General features: G+C 39.1%; 1 protein-coding gene across 2 annotated transcripts in view; it reads left to right on the top strand.

Annotated features, from left to right (window-relative positions):
* The window catches only part of pall (pallbearer), a 131,240-nt gene that overhangs the window by 44,057 nt on the left and 61,938 nt on the right, over positions 1-25,245 (top strand). For both annotated transcript variants that reach the window (XM_067127150.1, XM_067127159.1), the window contains exon 4: positions 19,962-20,202. In XM_067127150.1, coding sequence (XP_066983251.1) covers positions 19,962-20,202 — 241 coding nt within the window. The remainder of the gene's footprint in view (positions 1-19,961; positions 20,203-25,245) is intronic.

The following is a 25,245-nucleotide window of genomic DNA, read 5'->3' as shown; positions in this document are numbered from 1 at the left end:
AGAATCGTAAAAGCAACCGCAACTGATGGTTTGAGCCCTCAAGGTACAGTAGAAGCCCATCTTCAGAGTTTTGGAGTGTATGGCAAAGGCTCGGAGCAGAACTTTGGGTGGTGAAGGTGCTCAGGGAGGGATATGTCGTACCTTTTGTTACTCCTCCTCCCCTGTCAGCATCTCCAATATCCTTCCCAGTGTACCATCATCATATAGAGAGATTCCGAATTTTACAGAAGACTGTACAGTTGTTACGCAAGGAGGCGATCGAACTAGTGTTAGACAAGTCACCGGGGATTTACAGTCACATTTTTCTTGTTCCCAAGACCTTGGGGGCTGGAGGCCAGTATTAGATGCTTCCAGTCTCAACAAGTTCGTCTGACTCCCTTTTCGATGGAGTCACCCAGTTCTGTTCTGGCAACCATCCAGAAGGGAGGCTGGATGATTTCTATCGATATGCAAGACACACACTTCCACATTCTGATTCATCCTCAGCCAAGAAAATTTTTACGCTCTGTCTTCAAAGGCAAAATCTTCCAATTCAAGGCCCTGTGTTTTGGTCTGAGCATGGCCCCACAAGCATTCACCTGTGTTTTGGCTTCATTAGTGGAATGTTGTGGGATGGAGTCATTTGCTAGGCATCCGGATGCTCCTTTACTTAGACAACTGGTTAGTTCTCGCCAACTAGCTTCGGGCGATCTTGACTAGCCTTGATGTTAGGCATTCTGAGCATTGTCAACAAGTCTACACTTCTTCCATCCCAGTCAATTGTTTATCTAGGGATGAAGATCAACTCTCAGTCTTTTCAGGCTTTTCCGATGGAGAGATGAGTAGACAATTTTCTATCTCTAAAAAATATTCCAGCCAAGAAATGGCTGTCTGTTTTGGGCCACATGGCCTCTTTAGAGAAACTTGTCTTTATGGCCTGCATAAGATTGAGACCAGTTCAGTTTTATCTCGAGGACACTTGAGACAGGTCTCATTATCCAGATTCATTTCCAGTGATAGTTCCCCCAAGTCTTTTGAGTTCTCTCTGTTGGTGGAGATCGGTCAAGACTGTTGATGGGTCTGCCTCTGGACCTCAAGAACCCAGACCTCATATTGTTGTCTTCAGACGCATTGTTGTCAGGTTGGGGAGCCATTCTGGGACACATCGAAATGTCAGGGAGTTGGACAGTAGCAGAAAGGAAAATGCACATTAACAATCTAGAGCTTCAGCAGTCTGGAAAAGCCTCATACAAGTATGACATTTTGTCAGAGACAATATGACTGCAATCTACTCAGACAGTTCAACTTTGCTGTCTTACATAAGAAGGCAAGGGGGCACGAGATCAAGAAATTATTTCAGACTGGCAGAGAACCTTCTCCTTTGGGCAAAATCCAGGAACATCATTCTTTTGCCTCAGTTTATCCCAGGAAGCAACTAACGTTATCACAGACCAACTCTGAGAAAAGGACATTTACTTCTGTCAGAGTGGTCTCTTCATCCACAAACCCGTCAGAGGTTGTGAATCTAACTAATGTTATCATAGACCAACTCAGCAGGAAAGGTCAGTTACTTCTGTCAGAGTGGTCTCTTCATCCACAAGTCTGTCAGGGGTTGTGGAACCTTTGGGAAACCATACATCGACATGTTTGCAACCACCCAGAATACAAAACTACCAATTGACTGTTCTCCATGCCAGGACCCTCGGGCATGGGCAGTTGATGCTTTTCTCCAAGTATGGTCAAACCTAGACTTCTGTGCTTTTCCCCCATTTGCAGTTTTGAGGAAAGTAATCAACAAGTTACAGTAGAACCTTGGTTCTCGACGCTAATTCGTTCCAGAAGAAGTGTCGAGATTCGATTTTGTCGAATTCTGAGTTAATTTCTCCCATAAGAAATAACTGAAAAGGGATTAATCCATTCCTGACCACCAGTCATTACCCCAACCTTGCCTTTTATACAAAACTTTACACAAATTACAATTAAATAGGTTCAGAGTTGAATAACTTACCGTATCAGAAGCACTTTTACATTTTTAAATGCATACTGTATCAAAAAAGTTGGCCTATGACCAATGTTGGCCGTATTACCGATGATATACCGAGAGCCATAGGCTAGGCTAAAGTAGCCTTATAGGCACTACCAGAATGTACTGTAACAGGTACACATGAAAACTGTTGTTAATAATGATAACATTGAAAAAACAAGCCATATTATCACATGAAATTAATAATACAGCATTTATAAACCGAATTACTGTATGTCTGTTATAAAATTAAGAAAAATTTCCGAAATTACGTCGGAACTCGGCAGCCTGTGGCAGATATAAACAAACCAGAGCGCCGCCCTGGTGGTGTATCGCGGTACGCGCCACCCTGGTGGTGTATCGCGGTACGCGCCGCCCTGGTGGCGTATCGCGGTACTAATTACATAAACATTCTGAATGTTTATGTAATTAGTACCGCGATACACCACCAGGGCGGCGCTCTGGTTTGTTTATATCTGCCACAGGCTGCCGAGTTCAACAATTCGAAATTTTTCTTAATTTTATGATAACAGACATACAGTAATTCGTTTATAAATACTGTATTATTAATTTCATGTGATAATATGGCTTGTTTTTCAACAGCAGCAGCAGCAGCATGTGTGGGCTTTAAATGCTTTTAAATAAGCATTGGAAGAACGCCACCAACAACGCCAACTAGCGGCAGCCGCCCGAAACTCTTTTTTCTACAAACATCATATGATTCATCGGGTCGGATTCCGGTCTGTTGTTTGAACTCCGACGCAAAATTTACTCAACATTTCATGTTGAAATTTGATTATTTCGAGTTCTAGTACAGTCGAGGACCGGGGTTCTACTGTACACTCTTCGGAGAATGCAAGGATGACATTAATAGCTCCTTGGTGGTCCCAAAGAAAATGGTTTCCTGAGCTACCTCTCCTAGCAGTAGATATTCCTCATCCTCTACCTTTCAGGACAGATCTTCGCATACAGCCTCATTTGAGAAGATTCCATCAAAACCCCCACAGTCTTCGTCTAATCGCGTGGAGACTGTTAACCGTCTCTTACGAGCTAGAGGATTTTCAAGAGCATCTAGGAAATTGATCCTCAAATCTAGAAGACCCTCCACTGTTAAACTGTATCAACAACAGTGGTCAGTTTATTGATCTTTGTACTTGTCCTGAGGGATATCCAGCACTCGTGACTCTGTAGATAACCTTATGAAGTTCTTCTGGTATCTTAGGTACACGAAACAACTTTCTCTTCCTTCGGTTAAAGGATATCGCTCTGTGTTATTTTCGGTTTTGAGACATTCAAACTTGAAGATTGATCACAATGTGGATTTGAAAGAGGTGTTACGATCTTTTGAACTGGAAATCCCAAAATCTTCTCATAATGTTTTAGTTTTGAATTTGGACGTAATTATCAAATTTTTTATGATGCCTCAATTTGAGCTTATGTCTAGATCTTCTCATAAGCACTTAACGTTAAAGGCGCTTTTTCTCTTAGCTCTTGCCACAGCTAAGCGTATTAGTGAGCTTCAAGCCCTCTCTTGTAATGTGGGCTTCATCCAAGTGGATGTCTGGCTCTCTTTTCTTCCTTTGTTTAGGGCGAAAACAGATATGTGAAAGTGCCTAATTTAACTACTCTAGTAGGGAATGAGGAGGAGGCTCGTCTGTGTTCAGTTAGAGCTTTAAAGATTTACCTGGACAGACTTTAACGTTTAAGAGGGGGAGTTAAAAATTTATTCTGTGTTAACTTTTACTGTTGTTAAAAGTTAAGCTTCATGATGTCCTTGTGGTAAGCACTTCCTTTAGTTCCTTAAAAATCTTTCGCTAGATAAGGGTGTCCATGCCGCCCAGTGGAGGTGTATCTCAGTTTTTGCTGTGCATTATTTGTAAGATGTTGAAATCACATATGAGAATTGCAAAGCCCTTAGCCCAACTGTCACGGCCTGGACAGTTTTCTGAACCAGAATTAGAGTTTTTTTTTTTTTCTTTCTTTTCCTATTGGTAGTTGTTAGGAAATCCTGGTATCTAACTGGGGAGCATGAAGGTACACATTGGTGTATAGGAGCACAAATTCTTATCCTAAAGTAGTTACAGTATTGTCTTTAGTTTGGACTGTCATTGTGTTCTTCGACTGTGGCACAGGAGTCAATGATACTCTATGAAATAGAGTCTTTTTCCCCATAAGGATCCTCAGGCAAATCTCTCTACAAGGACCTTACACCCTGCTGTGGCTCCACCCTACCAGAAAGGATCACACAGTGGGTTAGAATGTTCAGAAGCTTTTCTCTTTTAATAAAGCTTTAGCTCACCCACCATCCTTTTTTTTTCCAGTGTGGTAGTCCACTAACTTTAACAGTAGGTAAGATCCATTCCAAATATTATGAATTTTCATGATAAAAATTAATTATTTGGAAACTTACTGTTAAAGTGGAAATCTGCTCAGCCTCCCCACATTTTAGTGGGTGGTCATGAAGAATTCTGACAAGAACATAAACATTCTAGAGCCACTTGGTGGGAAACGTGATTGTAGACGATTTAAGTCAGCTGTGGTTCTTTTGTTTTTGTTTTTTAAATGCCAAAAGCACCTAGCGGTGTGAAGATATAAGCTAACTTTAACAGTAGGTAAGTATCCAAATAATTAATTTTATCATGAAAATTCATATTCTTCCAGCAATCATTATCTTTTTTTCATATGTAATTTTATTGGTTATTTTCTAGAAGGTTGTATAGGAAGCCTGTATTTGTGCGTACTTATCATTGTAAGGTATTAGCCTTCAAAATTTTATTTTAAATATGACTTTTGTAAAGCATAACTATACCAAATATATATTTGTTTTTATTTTGTGTATTGAATGCAGGTTTGATACACTATTTAGGAGAGTCAGCATCTGCACCACACATTACAGTAGGAAGAATTCCTCTGTTAAGATGGAGTCACTTGAATATAAGTAAATATTTTATTCATTCATGGAGCCTTGTGTTATTTTGTTATTGCAGTAAAAAGGCACACAACACTACTAGAGTTTTTCTCTGACTTGGCAGATTTACATGGACACTAATTAGGATTATGTTCCTTTTCCTCTTTCAAATATTTTATCATGGGTTGATATAGTTACTTAACACAGTCTCTCACATGTACCATATATGCCGGCGTATAAGGCAACCTTTTAACCTTAAAAAATCTCCCCCAAATTGGGGGTTGTTTTATATGCCGAGTATGAAAAGCAAACATTAAACCTGCACAGATTTTTAATGATAGGCTGAGCCCTGAACTGTCGACAGTTGTGTCAGTAGTTAATTACCATCACAACTATCGATACTGTAAACAAAACAACTGTAACCAGTAAAAACCGTAAGTAATTCAAGTGAATCACCAGCGATACAACTGTCGATACTGTAAACAAAACAACTCTAATTACAGTAATTACTGTAGGTAATTACCATAATTAGACATATTATTATTATTAATATTTGAAAATTAGTAAATAATTTTTTTATCATAAAAAGTGTATTTAGTCATAAAAATAACATCAAAATACACTAATTAGTGAATATTTCCCAACGAAAAAGTCCGCAAATTGCAGAATTTTTTGCGAATACCTGTAATTTATAGATATGTTCCACAGAAAGTCCCGCGGATTGGTGGGTCCGCAAATCGCGAGAAAGCGAATACGGGGATTTTACTGTATTTACCAGCAATCTCTTTTTACTTCTTCCTGGCTGGTGCATTTTTTAATTTTTTTTTTACTGCCACTTAGTACTACAGTACAGTATTTAATTTAGTAAGTGCTAGGGTATTAGAAATTATTTGGAAGGAATCTTCCTTACTGTTAAAGTTAGCTTATATCTTCGTGCCATTAGGTGTGATTGGCATTCAGAATAAACAAAATAATGATTGGCTAACCTGCTAGGACTGTCTCTGTAATCACCTGTTTCCCACCAGTTAGCATTGGCATGTTTATGTTCTTGGCAGAATTCTTCATACCACGCCTTTGTGCAGACGGTGTGAATCAGCAGTAGTAATTTTGACAATATCTGGCTGATTTTCTCTTGTACAGTATTGGTCTTGTTTTCTGTTTTTGCATTGTCAACTACAGAAAGCAGAAATGAAAGCATTAGGCTGTACAAGAATGAGTTTTGTATAAACCAAATGTTTCAGTTGTGCATGATGGCCATGTGTGTGCTAGCTCAGCTGTTGAGGCACGAGTATGGTGTTTCTTCTCATGAAGAAATCAGGAGTGATCTGATGAGAGGATGAATAATTATGTGAAGTATTGGAAGATGCGAGATGCTGATAGATTACATAGACAATTTGTTAGGGTCAGCCACAAGCCTCCTCAGTCTTTTCCTTTTTCTTCTGGTGTTTCTTCTCATCCTCTTCCATTGCTTGATAGGTTGACTCCTCTCTCACACCCCTTGCTCTGCCTTCCTATGCTCCCTATGTGGTTTAGGAGAAAAATGATAGATCTATTGAGGAATATTATTCCTTTATCGGTTAGAAATTTAACTATATATTATGATGAAGATTGTGGTTCCTCCCAGTGTGATCAACCTTTTTTGGTTTCCCCCCACAGTATAGGGGAACTGATTTACTTGATGTAGACCCTTGAATGAGATTAGTCTCTTCTCCAGGGTGCCACCATTTAATTTCAGGAAGGTATGTGGTATCTGAGTTGCTTGAAGTAGGTCCTTTAATGAGATTAGTCTCTTTACCAGGGTGCCACCAGCCAAAGTCAGAATGGTATGGGGTAACTGATGTGCATGAAGTGGTCCTTGAATTCGATTAGTCTTTCAGCAGGGTCCCACCAGCCAGTGTAGGTATAGGGTAACTGATTTGCTTGAAATAAGTCTCCGATGACCTCTCCATAAACTTGGAAACTGCCTTGAAGGAGGTATTTTTGACGAAAGCCAACGAGATGCCTAACTTCCGGAAGTCATGTGACTTGGGGAAGGATTTGGGTCCACTTTTTTTAATTAGGGGAACGAAGATGATTTTCAGCTCATGTAGTACAAGCAGCTTTTTAGTAACAAAGAAGGAAGGTAGTGGTGAAGTCTAGGAAAACCTGGAGTGATTAGACCAGGTATAGTGTTTAATTTGTAGCACTGAGGTTTTGCAAAAGAACAGGGGATTTTTTTCCTTAACAGATCATTCTTGGCCAGGACATATTGGCCAGAGGACAAAAGTAAGTGATTGTATGCAGGTATTGAAGTATTGTTCCCATCTAAGAGAGCCAGGTTTGCTATTCAGGCTCTTGTTGCCAAGCTAGTCAAGAAAACTGTCTTTTGAAGCATGTAGGTCATATTCATATTGGGACCACTGATTTGAAGAGATGATGAGTTGTAGGCCTTATTCAAGGACCAAGTAGTAGAAATGCTTGCAAGGGCCAGTCTTTGCAGTGCAAAGGATTGTAGGAGGGAGTTGAAGACTGTAATAGTGGGATCTGTGCCAAACCCATAGAGCAAGGGCTCCAGCAGTGCAGCTTTGTATGTCATAATTATGGTGGTGGTAAGGTGGTTGCCCTTGGACTGATGGATCAAAAAATTAAGAATTTTCATTCATAATTTCAACTTCTCCATTTGGAGGTAGTCCAACCATGCTAGACATATGGAGTGGTATTCTGATAGATGAAGTCTGTTGTTTCTTCCCAGTTACCTAGCAATGTTACACTAATAATCTTTACATTAGACCAAATTTAGAAAATCCACATAACTGTTGCAACTCAGAAAGGATGTGTGATGTGTAGATGATTTTCCCTCTTGCTGTCTTGACCTGGTGTAGCAGAATGAACTAATGACTCCTTTTGTTGAAGGTAAGCAGTTTGTTCAAAACTTCAAATTTTGGGACAATAGAGGAAAGAGGTAGATTGTCAAAACTTCAAATTCAGAGACAATAGAGGAAAGAGGTAGATAGCCCTACATTTGTTCCAGTCCTGTGGGGACTCATCTCTTGTTTCTGGCTGAGTGTCCAGGTTTGGAGACATGCAGTGGCAGTTGATGGTTCACTAGTGTGGCAAACAAGCCCATTTATGGATGTAGAAGCAGAATGGCAATCACTTGGTAGGAGGATTTGTCCAACATCCACTTGTTTGAAGCTGCCATCTGCCTTAACAAGGAGTCTGCTATCACGATGAGCTACCTTTTGAGGTGGATTGTTGACAAGTGCCACTTCTTTGCTTGAGCTATCTGCAAGATGGACAGCATGACTGCACTGAGAGGAGCTAAGTGGGAGCTGAGTCTCCTGATACATGACATAACGGTCATTAGAGGCTTCAGGTTTCTGGGAGACAGGAAAATACCATCAGCTCCAGCTACCTTACAAACCCCCAAGATGTCAAGAGGGCATCCTTGTGTATAACTACCTGTTGGGCAGGAGAGTCAGATTGATATATTTGGTGAGAGCACCCTTCTGGGTTCACAGATGTAGTACAGTACTGTAGCATTTTCCCAACCGCTTGTTTTCGTAGGTGGAGCTGATAGCAAAGCCTTTTCCGGGCATATGAGAGCTAGACTCTGTTGACATCCTAGAGTTGTATTTTGAGGATTGGGTACACTGCAGATGGAATTGTAACAGGGCCAAGAGCTGTTCCAACTGTCACTGGGAGGCTATGGATCTGGCCAGGAATACTTGTAGATCCAATGGAGACCCTGCCAAACAAAATGTCTGTTTGGTGTGAGGCTGGAGTCTGCTAACTACAACTCATAGGTTTTGTAAGCATTTCACGTAGTGGGCCCAAGACTAGCGTATCATCTAGTTAGGCCACCAGGTGAACTCCCTCTTGTCTGAACTCTGGGACAACTATCATTGCAAATTTTGTAAAAGATCCTCAGGTTGATGTTCAGGCCAAAAGGCATGACCTGGAAACTATCTTTCTCCCTGTCTGGAACCTTAGGAAAGAAAGAAAGAGGACATGCCATTATGTGCCTTTCAGATCACTATAGTTGATTCAGGTCCCACAGAGGATGAATGACCATGCTAGCACAACAATGCTCTCTCCAGTGGGACAACTTCCTGTGTGAGTGATGCAGCACAAGAGTCAGCCCCGAACCTGCAAAGCCCCATTGAGTGCCACCTCTTCCCTTTCCCTTAACAGGCATTCCAGAAGTGGCTTTATTCTTCCCCCAGTGGTCATGCCTCTGTCTACCAAGAAAGGGATGATGGTGTTGCTGCTGCTGCTGTTGTTTTGACCTCTCTTTGGTAATACCCCTAGGGCCATGGAGATTTGTATGACTCAGGGTGAGACTTCTTGAATTTGGGAAGTGGAACTCTTGGGAATGTCATTTCCTGGATTCCAACTTCCCCAGCAAGGCAGGCACAATACAGCTGTTGATGGGCTTGTTCTTTGAAGTCCATCTTGACAAAATCCTCATAAAGATCATGACAGAAGGGCAAAGGGTTGTAAGGGTGAGGAGATGTTATGGAGCGACATGTTTGAGTCCACCAAACCTTCTCTCTAGCCATTCCATGAAATCATAGAGCATTCCTTGTAGGTAATAATACACTCCTAGAAGACTCAGGGAGCTCCCTCAAATTCACTCTCAATATAGTGATTCAAGTTAGAATGGAGAGTAGGTGGAGCCTTGCATGGAACTTTGAAGAGTTTGTCCCTTCTGAAGTACTCATAATTTATGTTGAAGCAGAAAAAGGGAGGTTTGATTGCCTTGGTGGCCAAGCCAGCTAGGAGGATGACTGCCTTCTATGGCAGTTTCTGCCTTCCAGTGAAAATACAGACCAGACTATTCCATGTGGGGAAGGCAACTGTGTCCTGAATTTCCACATGTTCCATCTTAATTTTTACACCAAGGATTGTTGGTGTCAGAGTCAAGAACGAGGGTAGGTTTTCTAATCCTCCTTGCATCATGAGGTTAGAGTCTGAACCAGTTAGAGTGCTAGGAGCAGGGGGAGTATCACTCTGGGAGCCAAGTCTGATCCTGATGAGGATATAGGAGATCAAGTCAAGTCATTTTTTTTTTTTTATTCTTTTTAGTCCTGGTATTTTAGTAGCCAGCCCCAAGAATCATTATTTTTCAGAAGAGTACCCACCTCCATGCAGATGGCCTTCAAGGACCTTTTAGCCTCTCTCCAATGGCTGAAAACATCTTGGTAACTGTCCAATGCTGTCAGGATTACTATTGAGAATTTTCAATAGCATCCTTACTATCAAAGAATTTCTTGATACTGTGCACGATCTCCCAACAGATCATTTTCAATTCTTCCCAGGCATATGGTGGGATCTCCTTATAAGGAGCAGTTGGTTGGGCGTGTTACAGTAGGGCAGTCAGATCACCACTACCTGGCAGAGGGGGTTTTTGGGTGAAGGACTAGGTACTGTAAGAGAAATGGGATGGAGGTTCAGGGGGGAAAGGGAGTCCACACTGGGGTTCTCTTCTGTTGGGGTGTTGCATGGGAGAGCCAGGATCCACCTGCCGAAGCATCTCATGCGAGAAAAAGGCCAGTGCCCTTGGGCCTCCTGGGTTAGTTTAGTTTACACTTAGTTTAGTTTAGTTTAGTTTACTTAGGTTAGTTTAGTTTACACTTCGTTTACACTTCCTAAATGAGAGAGAGAGAGAGAGAGAGAGTTTGTTCCATATCTTTTCATACTGTCCAAAATTTTACAATGTATCGTACCTTTCCAGTTGATTATTTTACATTTTCATGAAATTTCGCATTATCACATACATGGCATTGTATGTTATTGTACTGTAGGTCAAATTATCATGATTGTACAATAATTGTTGTATGTCTTGGAAGCCTGGGTTGGTTTCCCTCTTCTACCACTAGTTTGTGTGAATGTTTGTGAACTCATCGCCATGTGGAATGTCCCAGGCGTATGACTGATTTTAAAATGATTCTTACAATTAAATTCATGTTAAAATAAAATTATTGCCATAGGAAAACATATTTCCCTAAATATTTACCCATGTTAAAATGAAAATGCAGTATTTAACTCTCGTGTTATTTGCAGGACGACTGCATTTAACTTTTTACATCACCATAACAACCAGACAAGAGGCACGCTCTTTAAAATTAATAGTCATAAGTCATAATTCAAACTATAAATATATAAACTGAGTGATGCAGGTAAATAATGATATACTCAAGTGTATGAATCATATAATCTGAATAGTTTACCACAGTGAAAGAGAAGTACATGAATAAATTTTATCCTGCAAAGGTAAAAATACTTGCAACCCAAAGAAAGTGCTATTGCAATACAGTATACATATATAAACATTATATAAGTATATTTTGCTTGACACAAGTTTACAGTAACATAATTAAACAACTCTTTGTGAGTGGGCATCATCAGATGACGACCACTTATAGCCTTAGGGTAAATTCCGGGTATCGTCCTCTGACAATCAGCATTTCGTGCATACACTTTCAACAGATTTTGCAGGAAAAGTGTTCAGATTACTTCCATGGGCAATAAATGACTCATGGCAACTCTTACGGCAACTATAATAGCTAATCGGTATTGGAGAGAAAGATCAGTTTGCCTTGAGATGTCAAAGGGGAATGTTGTCCACCATTCCCATCCAAGGATGTGTGTAAATATTTTACAATTAATATACTCAGAATTTGCTACTGATTTTAGTTCTTATCTGTTATGACATTGTGTGAGCTGTAATTGTAATTTTACAAAAAAAAAAAAAAAATAATTAGAAAGAATATTTGTAACTTAGTCAAATTACCGTATTTTTTACAATTGTCTTGGTAAAGAGGCCCTGCACAGTGTTGGAAATATTTACTTCAACTTCCCGTGGAAGATACAGAAATTTTGTTAGAATTTTTTTTTACCATATGCATATGCATATCATCCTCTTCCCATTGATGTGTTTTTTTTAATTGGCCATCCTTCAACTTAGCCTGGTCTAGGGGTGTGCTTATTATATATTTTAGGCCGGACTGTGAGGATAAAGGTATTACATATCCAAAAAGTTTTATGCAACAGAAGAGAAATAGAAGAAAAATGTTAAGCCTGGGCATGTACTATCAGTAACAGAATAAGTAAGGGCACAGTAAGAGATTCTCTCATTGAGGGATTCATAACGATAACAAATGGTCACAATGAAATGCAGTATGGTGGCCGAATTTGATAAAAAGTAGCTCCTCTTGAGCAGTATAGACAAATCTCACAGTTACCTCAATACAAAGGAGAAACAAAGATTCTAATTACAGTACATTGGAATCCCTTAACCCTTAGTGGATGGATCCCCTCATGAGAGGATCTGAAACAGGTTCTGGGTGGTGGATGGATCCCCTCTGAGGAGTATTAATATTACGCACCATATGGTTTGGCTGTATCAAGCGGGTAAGTTTCCATCACTTCAATGGCCCATAAATGAATGGTGGCAACTTTAATACTCTCTCCCAAGATGTCTTGTTATTTATTTGCTCATCAGTATACCGAGGAATTACTGTTGATTTTAGTTCCTATCTTTGATGATATGGTGTCAGTTATAATTGTAATTTTGCAAAGAAATATTAGAAAAAACATGTATACCTCCAAAAAAGTTACTGCATCTCTTGATCTCAGTAAATTTGTGTAAATACTTTACAACAAATATACTCAGAATTCCTTACTGATTTTAGTTCTTATCTGTTTTGATATTGTGTGAGCTATAATTATAATTTTACATAACAAAATAAAATAAATTATTAGAAAAAACATATAACTTGGTAAAATTTATGAGTGTTTTGTAAAAGAGGCCCCACACAGGGTTGTAAATACAGCCATACCCCGAACTTAAACAAGGTTAGTTTCCAGAACCCCTCGCGCAAGGTGAATTTTCGTGAAAGTTTGGCACGGTCTCAAAAAATGCTAATAAATACTAAAGTTTAAATACTAAATATGACTCTAATCATGCTCCCAAATTATCAAGTTAACTTTTAATGAAATTAAGGTTACTGTAATTTCATTTAAAAGTTAGCTTAATACATTAACCTTAAAAAAAAAGAAATAAATGGTTGATGTAAAAATAGAGAGTTGGAAGAGAATTTCTGTCTCCCTCCCTTTTCCGACCGATCTATTATCAGAAGTCATCTCAACCTCTTTTTAATAACTTCTTTAATCTACGTCTCTTTCTCTTTGTTCTGAAATGCTTTTTCATGAACAAACTGTTTTTTAATCTGACTGATACAACTCTTAGTTATTATGTCTCTATGTTTTAGAATGTATTGGCCATACTAGCACATTTACACTTCGTAAACGGTACAAGTAAAATTAAATCAATCACTAACTATGAGAGAGAGAGAGAGAGAGAGAGAGAGAGAGAGAGAGAGAGAGAGAGAGAGAGAGAGAGAGAGAGAGAGAGAGAGAGAGAGAGAGAGAGAGAGATTGTCCTCACTTAAGAGTGAAATCATTTATCAATTATTACGGAGACTGAGAGAGTAACAAGAGAGAGATTGTCCTTACTTGAAATATCAAGGTAAATTATTTATGAATTATTACAGAGACAGGGAGAACAACATGAGAGAGAGAGAGAGAGAGAAAAGTTATTCTTACATAGATATCAAAAGATGGAAATTCATTATTAAACTAACTTTTAAATGAAATTAAAGTTACTATAATTTCATTTAAAAGTCAGCTTAATTTAAACTAACTACTGTACAGGTAAAGACGTACAGAGAAATAATAAGTTGTAAAAATGTGTGAGCGCTAACGAGAGAGAGAGAGAGAGAGAGAGAGAGAGAGAGAGAGAGAGAGAGAGAGAGAGAGAGAGAGATTGTCCTTACTTAAGAGAGTGAAATTATTTATCAATTATTACGGAGACTGAGAGAATAACATGAGAGAGAGAGATATTGTCCTTACTTGAAATATCAAGTTGAATTATTTGTGAATTATTACAGAGACAGAGAGAGAGAGAAGTTATTCTTACGTTAGATATCAAAATATGGAAATTCAGTATTAAACTAACTTTTAAGTGGAATTAAAGTTACTGTAATTTCATTTAAAAGTTAGCGTAATACATTACCCTTAAAAAAAAGAAATAAATAGTTAACATAAGAGTATAGGAGAGTGTGAAGATTAGTATACTTTTTCTCTCTCCCCCCATTCCACCGATCTATTTTTAGAAGTCTTCTCCACCTCGGTTTTAAAAACTTCTTTATTCTATCTCTTTTGCTTTGTTCTGAAATGCTCTATGTCTCTGTTATAGAATGGAGCTTTTACAGTTTGTAAACAGTACAGGTAAAATTAGATCAATTTAAAATTATTTACCGTACAGTTAAATACATACAGAGAAACAGCAATACGTAGGTTGCGCTAACTACGAACAAGAGAGAGAGAGAGAGAGATAACAGTTTTCCTCACTTAAGAGAGTGAAATTTTTTTTAATACGAACACAGAGAGAGAGAGAGAGAGAGAGAGAGAGAGAGAGAGAGAGAGAGAGAGAGAGAGAGAAACCGTTGACCACTAATCAGCAACACTACCCCTTCTTGTCATGTTAAAATGACATGTCTGACAGCTTTTGCCTTCAAGCTTCTTACAGAAGATGAGGGAAAAATATTTGTTTGTTTAAAATAAGTATCCCATACGAATTTTGTAATTACAGTTATATTATTATTATTATTATTATTATTATTATTATTATTATTATTATTGTTATTTAATCTTATTAATATTTGAAAATTAGTACTTATTATTAGGTAAAAAATTTATTTATCATGCAAAACAAATAAACATATACATGTACCATAAATTTTCTCTCATCTCAGTAAAAGAGAGAGAGAGAGAGAGAGAGAGAGAGAGAAATTATTACTTTTATGAGAGAGAGAGAGAGAGAGAGAGAGAGAGAGAGAGAGAGAGAGAGAGAGAGAGAGAGAGAGAGAGAAATTATTACTTTTATGTGTTATTTAATGTTATTTAATTGCACATTAAAGCTTGAAAACTTATAAATTACATAAAAATTAAACATAAACAATTTTGCAGGGTTTCTCAGTATTCGCAAATGTTTGCATGCCTGTGAAAAACTCGTGTATGATAATTAGTTAGGTTCCAATGAAAAGTTTGTGTGTCTGTGAATTCGCGCAACTCAAATCGCAGAGTTCGGGGTATTACTGAAGTCGCTTTCAACTTCCTGTGGAAGGTAGGAAAAATTTTGTATAATTTTTTTCTTACACCATGTGCATTTGCATATCTTCCGCATTCCAGTGATGTGTTTTTTTTTTTTTCTTAAATTTAGCCTGTCCCTTAAGGATTAAGGAAACTTCTCTGTAATGAAACTAGAAAGGTAGCCAAAAATCATATGAAAATAAGAGATGCTTGATTTAACACTGTAAACAGCAAAAGATAGTACTTGCTCCAAGGGACACCCAGAGATACAAAACAAACACTTGTTTTAACATGAAACAAGGGGGATATTAAGAAATTTTCCGTAGATAAACTTAAAATTATGAACAGTAATACCCCAAACTTTGCGTGATTCGAGTTGCACGAATTCATAGACATAAACTTTTCATTGGAACCTAACTAATTGTCATACACGAGTTTTTCACTGGTACAAGAACATTTTCAAATGCTGAGAAACCTTGCAAAGTGTTTATGTTTTTATGTAATTTATAAGTTTTCAAGCTTTTATGTGTAAATTAATTAAACATTAATTAATAAAAGCAATCATTTCTCTCTCTCCCTCTCTCTCTCTCTCTCTCTCTCTTTTACTGAGATGAGAGAATTTTTTTGGTACATTTATATGTTTATTTGTTTTGTATGATAAATAAATTTTTTACCTAATAAAAAGTACTAATTTTCAAATAATAATATAACTGTAATTACAAAATTCATATGTGATGCGTATTTTAAACAAACAAATTCTTTCCCTCATCCTTTGAGAAGCAGCTCGAACATAAAGCTGTCAGACATGTCACTTGAACATGACAAGAAAGGGGTGTGTTGCTGATTAGCTGGCCAAAGATTTCTCTCTCTCTCTCTCTCTCTCTCTCTCTCTCTCTCTCTCTCTCTCTCTCTCTGTGTGTGTGTGTGTGTCGGTAATAATTCATAAAAAATTTCACTCTCTTAAGTAAGGACAACTGTTATCTCTCTCTCTCTCTCTTCTCTCTCTTGTTCGCAGTTAGCCAGCCTACGTATTACTGTTTTTCTGTGTGTCTTTTCCTGTACAGTAGATGATGTTAAATTGATCTAATTTTACCTGTACCATCTACAAGCTATGAAGGCGCCGTTCTAAAACATAGAGACATAGAGCATTTCTGAACAAAAAGAAAGACAGAATAAAGAAGTTTGTAAAAACGAGGTTGAGAAGACTTTTAGAAATAGATCGGTGGAATGGGGAGAGAGAAATAGTACACTAATCTTTGCACTCTCTTATATTTTTGTCAACCATTTATTTATTTTTTAAGGACAATGTATTAAGCTAACTTTTAAATGAAATTACAGTAACTTTAATTTCATTTAAAAGTTAGTTTCATACTGAATCTCCATCTTTTTATATCTAATGTAAGAATAATTTCTCTCTCTCTCTCTCTCTCTCTCTCTCTCTCTCTCTCTCTCTCTCTCTCTCTCTCTCTCTCTCTCAATAATTCATAAATAATTTAACTTGGTATTTCAAGTAAGGACAATCTCTCTCTCTCTCTCTCTCTCTCTCTCTCTCTCTCTCTCTCTCTCTCTCTCTTCTTCTCTCTGTCTTTGTAATAAGTGATAAATAATTTCACTCTCTTAAGTAAGGACAACCCTTCTCTCTCTCTCTCTCTCTCTCTCTCTCTCTCTCTCTCTCTCTCTCTCTCTCTCTCTCTCTCTCTCTCTCTCTCATAGTTAGCGCTCACATTTTTACAGCTTATTATTTTTCTGTACGTCTTTACCTGTACAGTAGATAGTTTAAATTGATCTAATTTTACCTGTACCATCTATGAAGTGTAAATGCGCTAGTGTGGCAAATACGTTGTAAAACATAGAGACATAATAACTAAGTTGTATTAGTCCAAATAAAAAACACTCTTTGTTCATGAAAAAACATTTCAGAACAAAGAGAAAGAGATGTAGAATACAGAAGTTACTAAAAAGAGGTTGAGAAGACTTCTAAAAATAGATCAGTTGGAAGGGGAGAATGACAGATATTCTCTTCCAACTATCTATTTTTATGTCAACCATTTATTTCTTTTTTTGAAGGGTAATGAATTAAGCTAACTTTTACATGAAATTACACTAACTAATTTCATTTAAAAGCTAGCTTAATAATTTGGGAGCATGATTAGGGTCATATTTAGCATTTAAACTTTAGAAATAAGCCTTTATTAGCATTTTTAGAGACCATGCCAAACTTACGTGAAAATTCGCCTTGCACGAGGGGTTGTGGAACCTAACCTTGTGTAAGTTCGGGGTATGACTGTACTTAGCTTTCTTCAGTTGATAGTTGTGACATCTCAGCAATAAAGTGCTGCACAATGAGAAAAGTATAGGAGCAAAAAATGATTATGTAAACACCATCTTAGACCATAGGATTGCACTATACATTATTACATATTTAGAAAAGTGTTTTTTAACTAGCTATTTTAACCTGATAAGTAATTTTACCTAATTATATTAAATCTTTAAACTTAAAATTTTAAAAGTAAATACTGTCCTAAGTTGTTTATTAAAAGTTGGCTTCACGCATTAGTTTTCCTTAGTATTTTGGTATCTTTTTTCTCAATTCTCTTTGGTTTACAAATTGACAAAGAAAATTTGTCAAGATCCTTACATAATTCAGTTTCAAGTCCATAATTTTTTAGGGTCAGCTGTATTATACACTAGATCATGGCAAAGAATCATATAGAAGGTAGGTCAGAAAACTTCTGTACCATTTGTTGTTCCATTTTAAAGATCCTCTCGCATATATTGGTGGTCCTAAAACAATACCTCAAGAGAAAAAAGTAAGTGAAACTGGCTTTAAGAGACTTTTTATTGCATTGGTACTCCAGAAATATCATAGCCTTTTGTTTGAAACAAGTAATTATCAGGGCATGTAAAAATAGTATGTACTAGATAATTTTTGATGAAGTAAAGTTTTGTGAGTATGTATTTCAACAGAAGCTTTTCTGCATACATTTTAAAGAGAAATTGCTGGAAAGGTTGGTTTTTGCATTTTTCCCACTTTGATACCAGTCCACTTGCTATTTCTAGGACACTTCATTTTTGTATAGGATCTGTAATTGTAGGTAGGTAGAGGATTAGCTAGTTTAGGTATGTATGTTTCATCATAAAGCACACACCTCTTAGTTGGTCAGACCATTGAAGATATCAAAGATCTTGAAACAAAGTACTCAAGTTCATATAACGGTCAAACCACTGAAGATATAGATTTTGAAACAAAGTACTCAGGTTCATATAATGGTCAAACCACTGAAGATATAGATCTTGAAACAAAGTACTCAGGTTCATACAACGGTCAAACCGCTGAAGGTATAGATTTTGAAACAAAGTACTCAGGTTCATATAATAGTCAAACCACTGAAGATATAGATCTTGAAACAAAGTACTCAGGTTCATATAACGGTTAGACCACTGAAGATATAGATCTTGAAACAAAGTACTCAGGTTCATATAACCAACTTTTCTTATGGTCTCCAATCAGATAGAATGCTATGAACCATTGTAAGCTTCCAATATAAATAGTGGCTGCATGAGCAAAATAAGAGATGTGTTTCTTTTGCATAAGACACTGTGAATATCCTAATTCCAGTGTTCTGTACCTTCATGTTGCAAATGCTTATGATAACTCTTCATGACATACAGTATATGAATAGAGGGTTTTCACTTAGAGGATAAATATTCTGCTGGAAGAAGGCGTAGTACAATACTTCCACATTCAGGCATGGATTTATTTCAAGGCTGATTGTTGCACTGCAAGTGGCTCATTCAAGTAAAATCAAGAGGTTTGTTCTATGAAACAAAATTAATTTCGGAGTACAGGTATTTAAGCATTGGTATGCCAGTAATATACCATTCTTTGGATGGAATGGTTAAAATATGTGCATTGTAGCTCCTTGTACAGTTACCACCCTACTTATGAATGAATTACGTTTTGGACGGCCATTCATATCATAAATTGTTTGTAATTTAGTTTTTAATATGTAGTGCATAATTTTTGTTGATGATTACATTCCTGAGTTAATTCGGGGGTCATAAATTGTACTATTTTCACTGCATTTTTAAATCATGCAGTATTATTAAGAGTTATTTTGGATGCTAGAAAGGTAAAAAGAAGAAAATAAAATTTAGATGGATGCAGCACTCAAAATTTAGTATATTTGCCATGCTTTGAAAGTTATGAACTTGGAGAGAATTTTGCAGGAGCAGCATCTGACATTGGAAGTTCATAAAATAAACAATGTGCACCACAATCTACTGATAAAAATACATACTAAATGATTCCTATGGCGAGAGGAAATGTAGAAAATAGGAATTCATCATAGGACGAGTTAAATCGGGGAGATAGAAATAAGTAGGTATATTTAGTATTTTTTCCATGCTTTGAAAGTTATGAACTTGGAGAGAATTTTGCAGGAGCAGCGTCTGACATTGGAAGTTCATAAATTAAACAATGCGCACCACCATCTATTGACAAAAATAAACATTAAATGTCTCCTGTGGGAAGAGGAAATATAGAAAAAGGGAATTCATCATAGAACGAGTTAAATTGGGAAGGTAGAAATAAGTAAGAATATTTTACAAGCAGGAATAAGTATTCTCATGATTGTAAGAAGAATACATGGTCATTAATCACGAGAATGCTCAGGATAATCAGGGAAGGAGTTAAATGAACAGGTTCTTCTTCCTCATGCTTTTCTGTTCTTTGTAAAAATTGGCATGCAGAACAAATTTTGAACTCATGACCCTGTTTGTTCGTATTTATGAATGCTCATAAGTAGGGTGGTGACTGTACATTTTGATATTTGTAAAGAATGTAAATATTTTTCCAGGACCTCAATTTGTCATGTAATTCTCATGGTCTCATATTTTTTACTGAATTTTCAGGTCATTGATGAAATATATCGTGTTCTGAGAATAGTTCAGAATAATAAAACATTACCAAGATCCCATGAAATCCTAACAGAATTAAGGGATATATCCAGCATGGCAATGGAGCACTTTGAAGAGAAAATCATTAAGACACTCAAACCTGCATCCATACCATCCCCGTCCAGAAGCTTTACACTGACATCAACAATGCCTTTATCATCGCTTACTTCTGAATTGACGTCATTTGCTGGAAACTGTATGTATTATCTTGTGTTAATGGAAAATTGTCTGCTGATTGCCACATTGAATTTGTAGTGTAGAATTTAGAGTGTAATTTAGCGTTAATGTCAACTTAATATGACAAATTTTAAAATTAATTTGTAATTTCCTTAGCTAACAAACTTGTGGTCGTAACATTAGGATAAATCTTCTGGCACCAGCTGGAAACTGGTAAAAAACAATAGGAATTGTTTATGCAAGTAATTGGTGGCATCTGGCATCAGTCACGGGGAAGGGGGAGGAAGAGGCCAGCGACCTGATCTCAACCCCATGACTTAGTTAGTTTTCTTCCAGGCCAGGGTTAACTTAAAGATGGGTGGCTAGAAGTGGGCAGTAAATGTTAAGGCAGCAGGTTTGTTAACTATGAAAAATACAAATTAACTTTAAAATTTTTTGTTTTTTCTCATGCAGAACAAACCTGGGTCTTAACATTAGGATAGACTCACTTTTGGTGGGAGGTAAGAGAATCTTGAACTGACTGGAGGTTCGGCACACCACTTCCTAGATAAGAGAATTCAAAGGAAGGAGACCTAAGCCTCTGATCTGTCGGATAGATGGGTATCCAACAGTCAGACTACTGGGCTAAAATACAGCGCAGAGATTCATTGCATAGGAGGAAGTTAAAGAGCTATATCTGTTCAGATAACAAACTAGGGTAGCCACCTAGATGTGTTTGTTATCATTCCTCTCTCTTTCTCTCTCCTTGATAGAGAGAGGAAGGGTTTGCTACTGAAAGGTATATATAAAATACTCTAACAGTAAGGCTGCTTCACACCTATATCCAACCAGCTCCAGCGTATGATGGATCAATCTTCTTACCGCCCATAGGTAGAGAAGAAAGGGGGAAAAGGAAAAGAAAAGAGACCAGCCATCTCAGTCACTCTCACTTTCATGCCATCATCCTAGACAAGATACAAAACTGTCCCACTAGGGGCACTGGATGAGCTACACAACTTGTTGAGCAGCCACCACCGGACCCAAGGAAAAAGTGTCCAAGGAACTGTGGGCAACATACCTCAGGTAGAAGGATGTGGAAGTGGTTTGGCAAAGCCAAGGACCCTCATTCAAAATCCTATGAACAGATAAGTTCTTCTTGAATGTCAAGGAGGAACTTAGTCCTCTAATGTTGTGTGCTCTTGCATGCACAGTATTGACAGTAGAAACTGATGAGGAGGAGTAGGCATGCCTAATCACCTCACGTAGCCAAAAGAAAATGGTATTCTTGGACACTTCTTTCATGTTCCAGCCTGTGCTGACAAAAAGTCTTCGGCACCCAGGTCTGAGGTGTCGAGTCCTTTTTAGATAACTACGCAGTGCCCTGACGGGACAAAGTTGTAATTCATCTGGATCGTTGTCAACAAAATCCCCAAGGGGAGGGATGGAAAAGGAGACAAACCTGTCGTCATGAACTGAGGGGTTTTGGTATCTTTTACGTCAAAAGACAGACCATGGAGTTCACCCACTCTTTTTGATGAAACTAAGGCTAGAAGGAAAACCGTCTTGAGAGTCAAGTTCCTGTCCGATGACCGATGCAATGGTTCATATGGGGCTCAAGTGAGACTGCTTAGCACCAGAATCAGAGCCCAGGTAGGTGGTTTAAGTTCTCTAGGAGAACAAGACAGCTCAAAACTTTTGAGCAGCATAGAGATTTCCCAAGATGAAGTCAGGTTCATGTCTTTCAGACAAAGAACTAATCCCAAGGCAGCCCTGTAGCCCTTGATGATAGAAACAGAAAGATTTTTTTCTGTTCAGAGGAAGATCAGGAAATCAGCTGTCTATTGAATAGATGTTCTGAGTGGAGAGAAACCCCATCGACGACACCAATCACAGTAGATGGCCTACTCTCCCTGATACATGGCTGAAGAGGATCTTCTGAGGTAACCAGACATATGTGTCACTGCTTTGCGAGAAAAGCCTCTCGCTCACAGGAGATACTGGATAGTCTCCAGCCGTGAAGAGGTAGGGATCCTGCCAATCAATGATATTCCTCTACATGAGGTTGACAAGAGGAGAATGTGCCATGAGGGGATTTCTCTCGGGACTGCTGAGAGCAGAGATAGCAGATCTGGAAACCATTTTGCTTGGGGCCATGAGGGAGCTACTATGGTCATATTGAGATTCTGAGAGATCATCACTCTGTTCAGGACATGACAGATTAGGCAAAAGGAGTGGGTAATGCGTAGACCTCCAGGTTGCCCCATGGATGTTGAAGGGCATCCTTTGCCACAGCGAAGAAATTTGAAATCACTGTTCAGTGGTTCCAAATGTAGTAGCCGACAAGGTAAATCGTCAGGGACGGGTCCTAGGGACGGAGCGGTTTCTGCATCGGGAGATAGCAGACCGCCTTTTTTCATGTGTGGGGGAGACCAGTGATAGACCTCTTTGCAACAAGGTTCTAGGGACGGAGTGGTCTCTGCATCGGGAGATAGCAGACCGGCTTTTTTCATCTGTGGGGGAGACCAATGATAGACCTCTTTGCGACAAGTTGCAGAGACCACTCCGTCTCTAGAACCTGACGACTTAGCTTGTCAGCTACTACATTCCTTTTGCCTGGAATGTACCTGGCTGTGAAGTCCACTGAGTTGTCGATGGCCCACTGATGCATTTGGACTGTTATCATGTGAAGTTGGCACGACACTACCCCCGCCTTTTGTTAACATACGCTACCACTGTGGTGTAGTCCAACATCAAAACAACAGTGCCCTGTCACTCCTCCTTGAAACTGCTGAAGTGCTAGGAAGGCTGCTTTCAACTCTAGCACGTCAGTGTAAAGTTGCCTGTCCTGAGGACTCCACACACCAGAAGTCAGGAGACCTAGATGTGCTCGCCAACCCTCAGAAGAGGCGTCCGAAAACAGGAGGAGTTCCAGAGGCAGCGAATGAAGAGGCACTCCCACTGTCAGGTTTTTGTCGTTCAACCACCACAGGAGGTTGCTGCCTCTGTCGACAGAGGGACCTGTGGCTGAGGAGAGTCCCCTGCTGGGGACCAATATTCTTATAGCCTCCATTGAGGGGATTGAAGATGTAGATGGCCATGAGGAACCAGCTTTTCCAGTGATGTCAAAAGGCCTAGGATCACCTGCCACTGCCGAGCTGATTGTTTCTGTTTGAACAGGAAGGAGTGAGCAACTGTCCTGAACTTCTCAATCCTTTGGTCTGATGGGAAGACTCTCAACGAGGCTGTGTCTATGACCATTCCCAGGTACAGAATTCTTTGACTGGGCTGAAGACCGGACTTTTCCAAATTTCTCATGGTGCATAAGCCACGAAAAATTTGGAGAAGACGGTCCTTGTCTCAATTGTCTTTTTCCAGCAGTGGAGATATCTTAGGAGGTGAATCCCCTGAGCATGAGCCCATGTCAACACCAGGGTGAAAACTCTTGTGAACACCTGGGGAGCTGTTGTCAGGCTGAAGCAAAGGACTTTGAACTGGAACACTTGTTCTCCAAGACTGAAGCGAAGAAACTTTTGGGAAGAGGATTGGATAGGTATGTAGAAGTAAGCATCCTTCAAATCTATGGTAAGCATGTAGTTGTCATTTCTGACTGACTGTTTGAGGAGTCTCCATCCAGGACTTTATCTTCCTGATGAAGGGGTTCAAAGTTGAAAGGTCTATCACTGGCCTCCAATCACCAGTGGCTTTGGAGACTAGCAAGACTCAGCTGTAGAAACCCGGGGAAGGACGTTTGACTTGCTCTACTGCTCCCTTCCCCATCATCTTCCTCACTTCTTCTTGGAGAGCTAGGTGCATAAGTGAGGTGAAGGAGAGTATGATCAGAGAGTGGAGGGGTGAAGTCAAAAGGTAGTAGATTATCATACCCGAAGGGGGCTACCACCTATGGCTCCGCCCCGAAACTCTGCCACATAGCCCAATGGCTTGCGAGGCATCCCCCAACTGGTGGCAAAGAGTCAGGAGGGGTGCACACTCTATCGTCTACCTCCCTTAGCTCTGCCTCTAGCTCCCCTTCCTGGCTTGGAAGAGTGGGACTGAAAGGGATGTTGCTGGGCAGACTTCTTCGTTAACAAAGCAGGTTGAGAAGGCTTGCTTGTAGGAGCTGGTCTTAAAACCTTGTAGGAAGGAAGTTGTGGATTCTGTCTTGTGACATTAGGGCAAGAGGGACCTGCTGACTTAGTCACTGCCTGTTGAACAAGACTACCATTATTGTTGGCTCGACACCTGTCGATAGCTGCCTCCAGCTGATCCCTAGGGAAAAACAGCTGGGAGTCCAGGATATCGGCATTCCTTAAGGATAGCAGAGTCAACACTGATAGATCGAGCTACTTTCGGGAGGGCTGTGTCTCCCCTCATCAGCAGGGTATTAGCCCATAGATTCGCACTCATATGGCTATGGTACAAAATGGCCCTAGCGCCAGATTGCAACAATCTGATATAAGACGAACTATTAACTGTATTTCTTGAAGAAGAAGAAGAAATTCTGGCCACTGCTGTTGACCACAAATCAAGCCAAGAGTCAGTCTGGAAGGCAGAAGAGGCAGTTGACTCCAAAGATGCAGCTTCTTGAAAAGTAAGGGAAGGACCTTCCGCCCTAACCTGATCTAGGGCCAGCCCCGGCTTCAACCGATCGACATCGGAGTTGATTTGTCTATTCAGAAGAGGCACAAGAGGAGTTGCATAATACCTTCTATGGTGAGGAAGAGGAGGTGGAAGAAACTTGAAAGACCTGCTGGAACAAAGAGAGTTATCCCAGCCTGAAATCAAGGAATTGACACAAATTAGGACGGAGTCTGCGTGGCTAGAGCAAGGTAACTCAAAAGATGCTTTTGAGTCCTTGTATGGTCCTATCAAAGCTTCTATACCTGCCGGGGCGATCGCAGGAGTCACAGCTTTCTATGAAAGATTATTGAACTCACGAATGAGATCAATATTCTCTATGTAAGAAGTAAGAAACTTGATTCTCCAAATCCTCTGCTTCCTAGCCACGAGGATTCCTATCTGCCTCTGCCAGTGGATTCGCAGGGTTTAACACCGGGGCATAAAATCTATCAGGCCCTGACATTTT

The sequence above is a fragment of the Macrobrachium rosenbergii genome, chromosome 3 (assembly GCF_040412425.1).
Source record: "Macrobrachium rosenbergii isolate ZJJX-2024 chromosome 3, ASM4041242v1, whole genome shotgun sequence".
Taxonomy (NCBI): Eukaryota; Metazoa; Arthropoda; class Malacostraca; order Decapoda; family Palaemonidae; genus Macrobrachium; species Macrobrachium rosenbergii.
The sequence above is the reverse complement of the archived record's forward strand: the minus strand, read 5'-3'. Positions and strand labels throughout refer to the sequence as shown.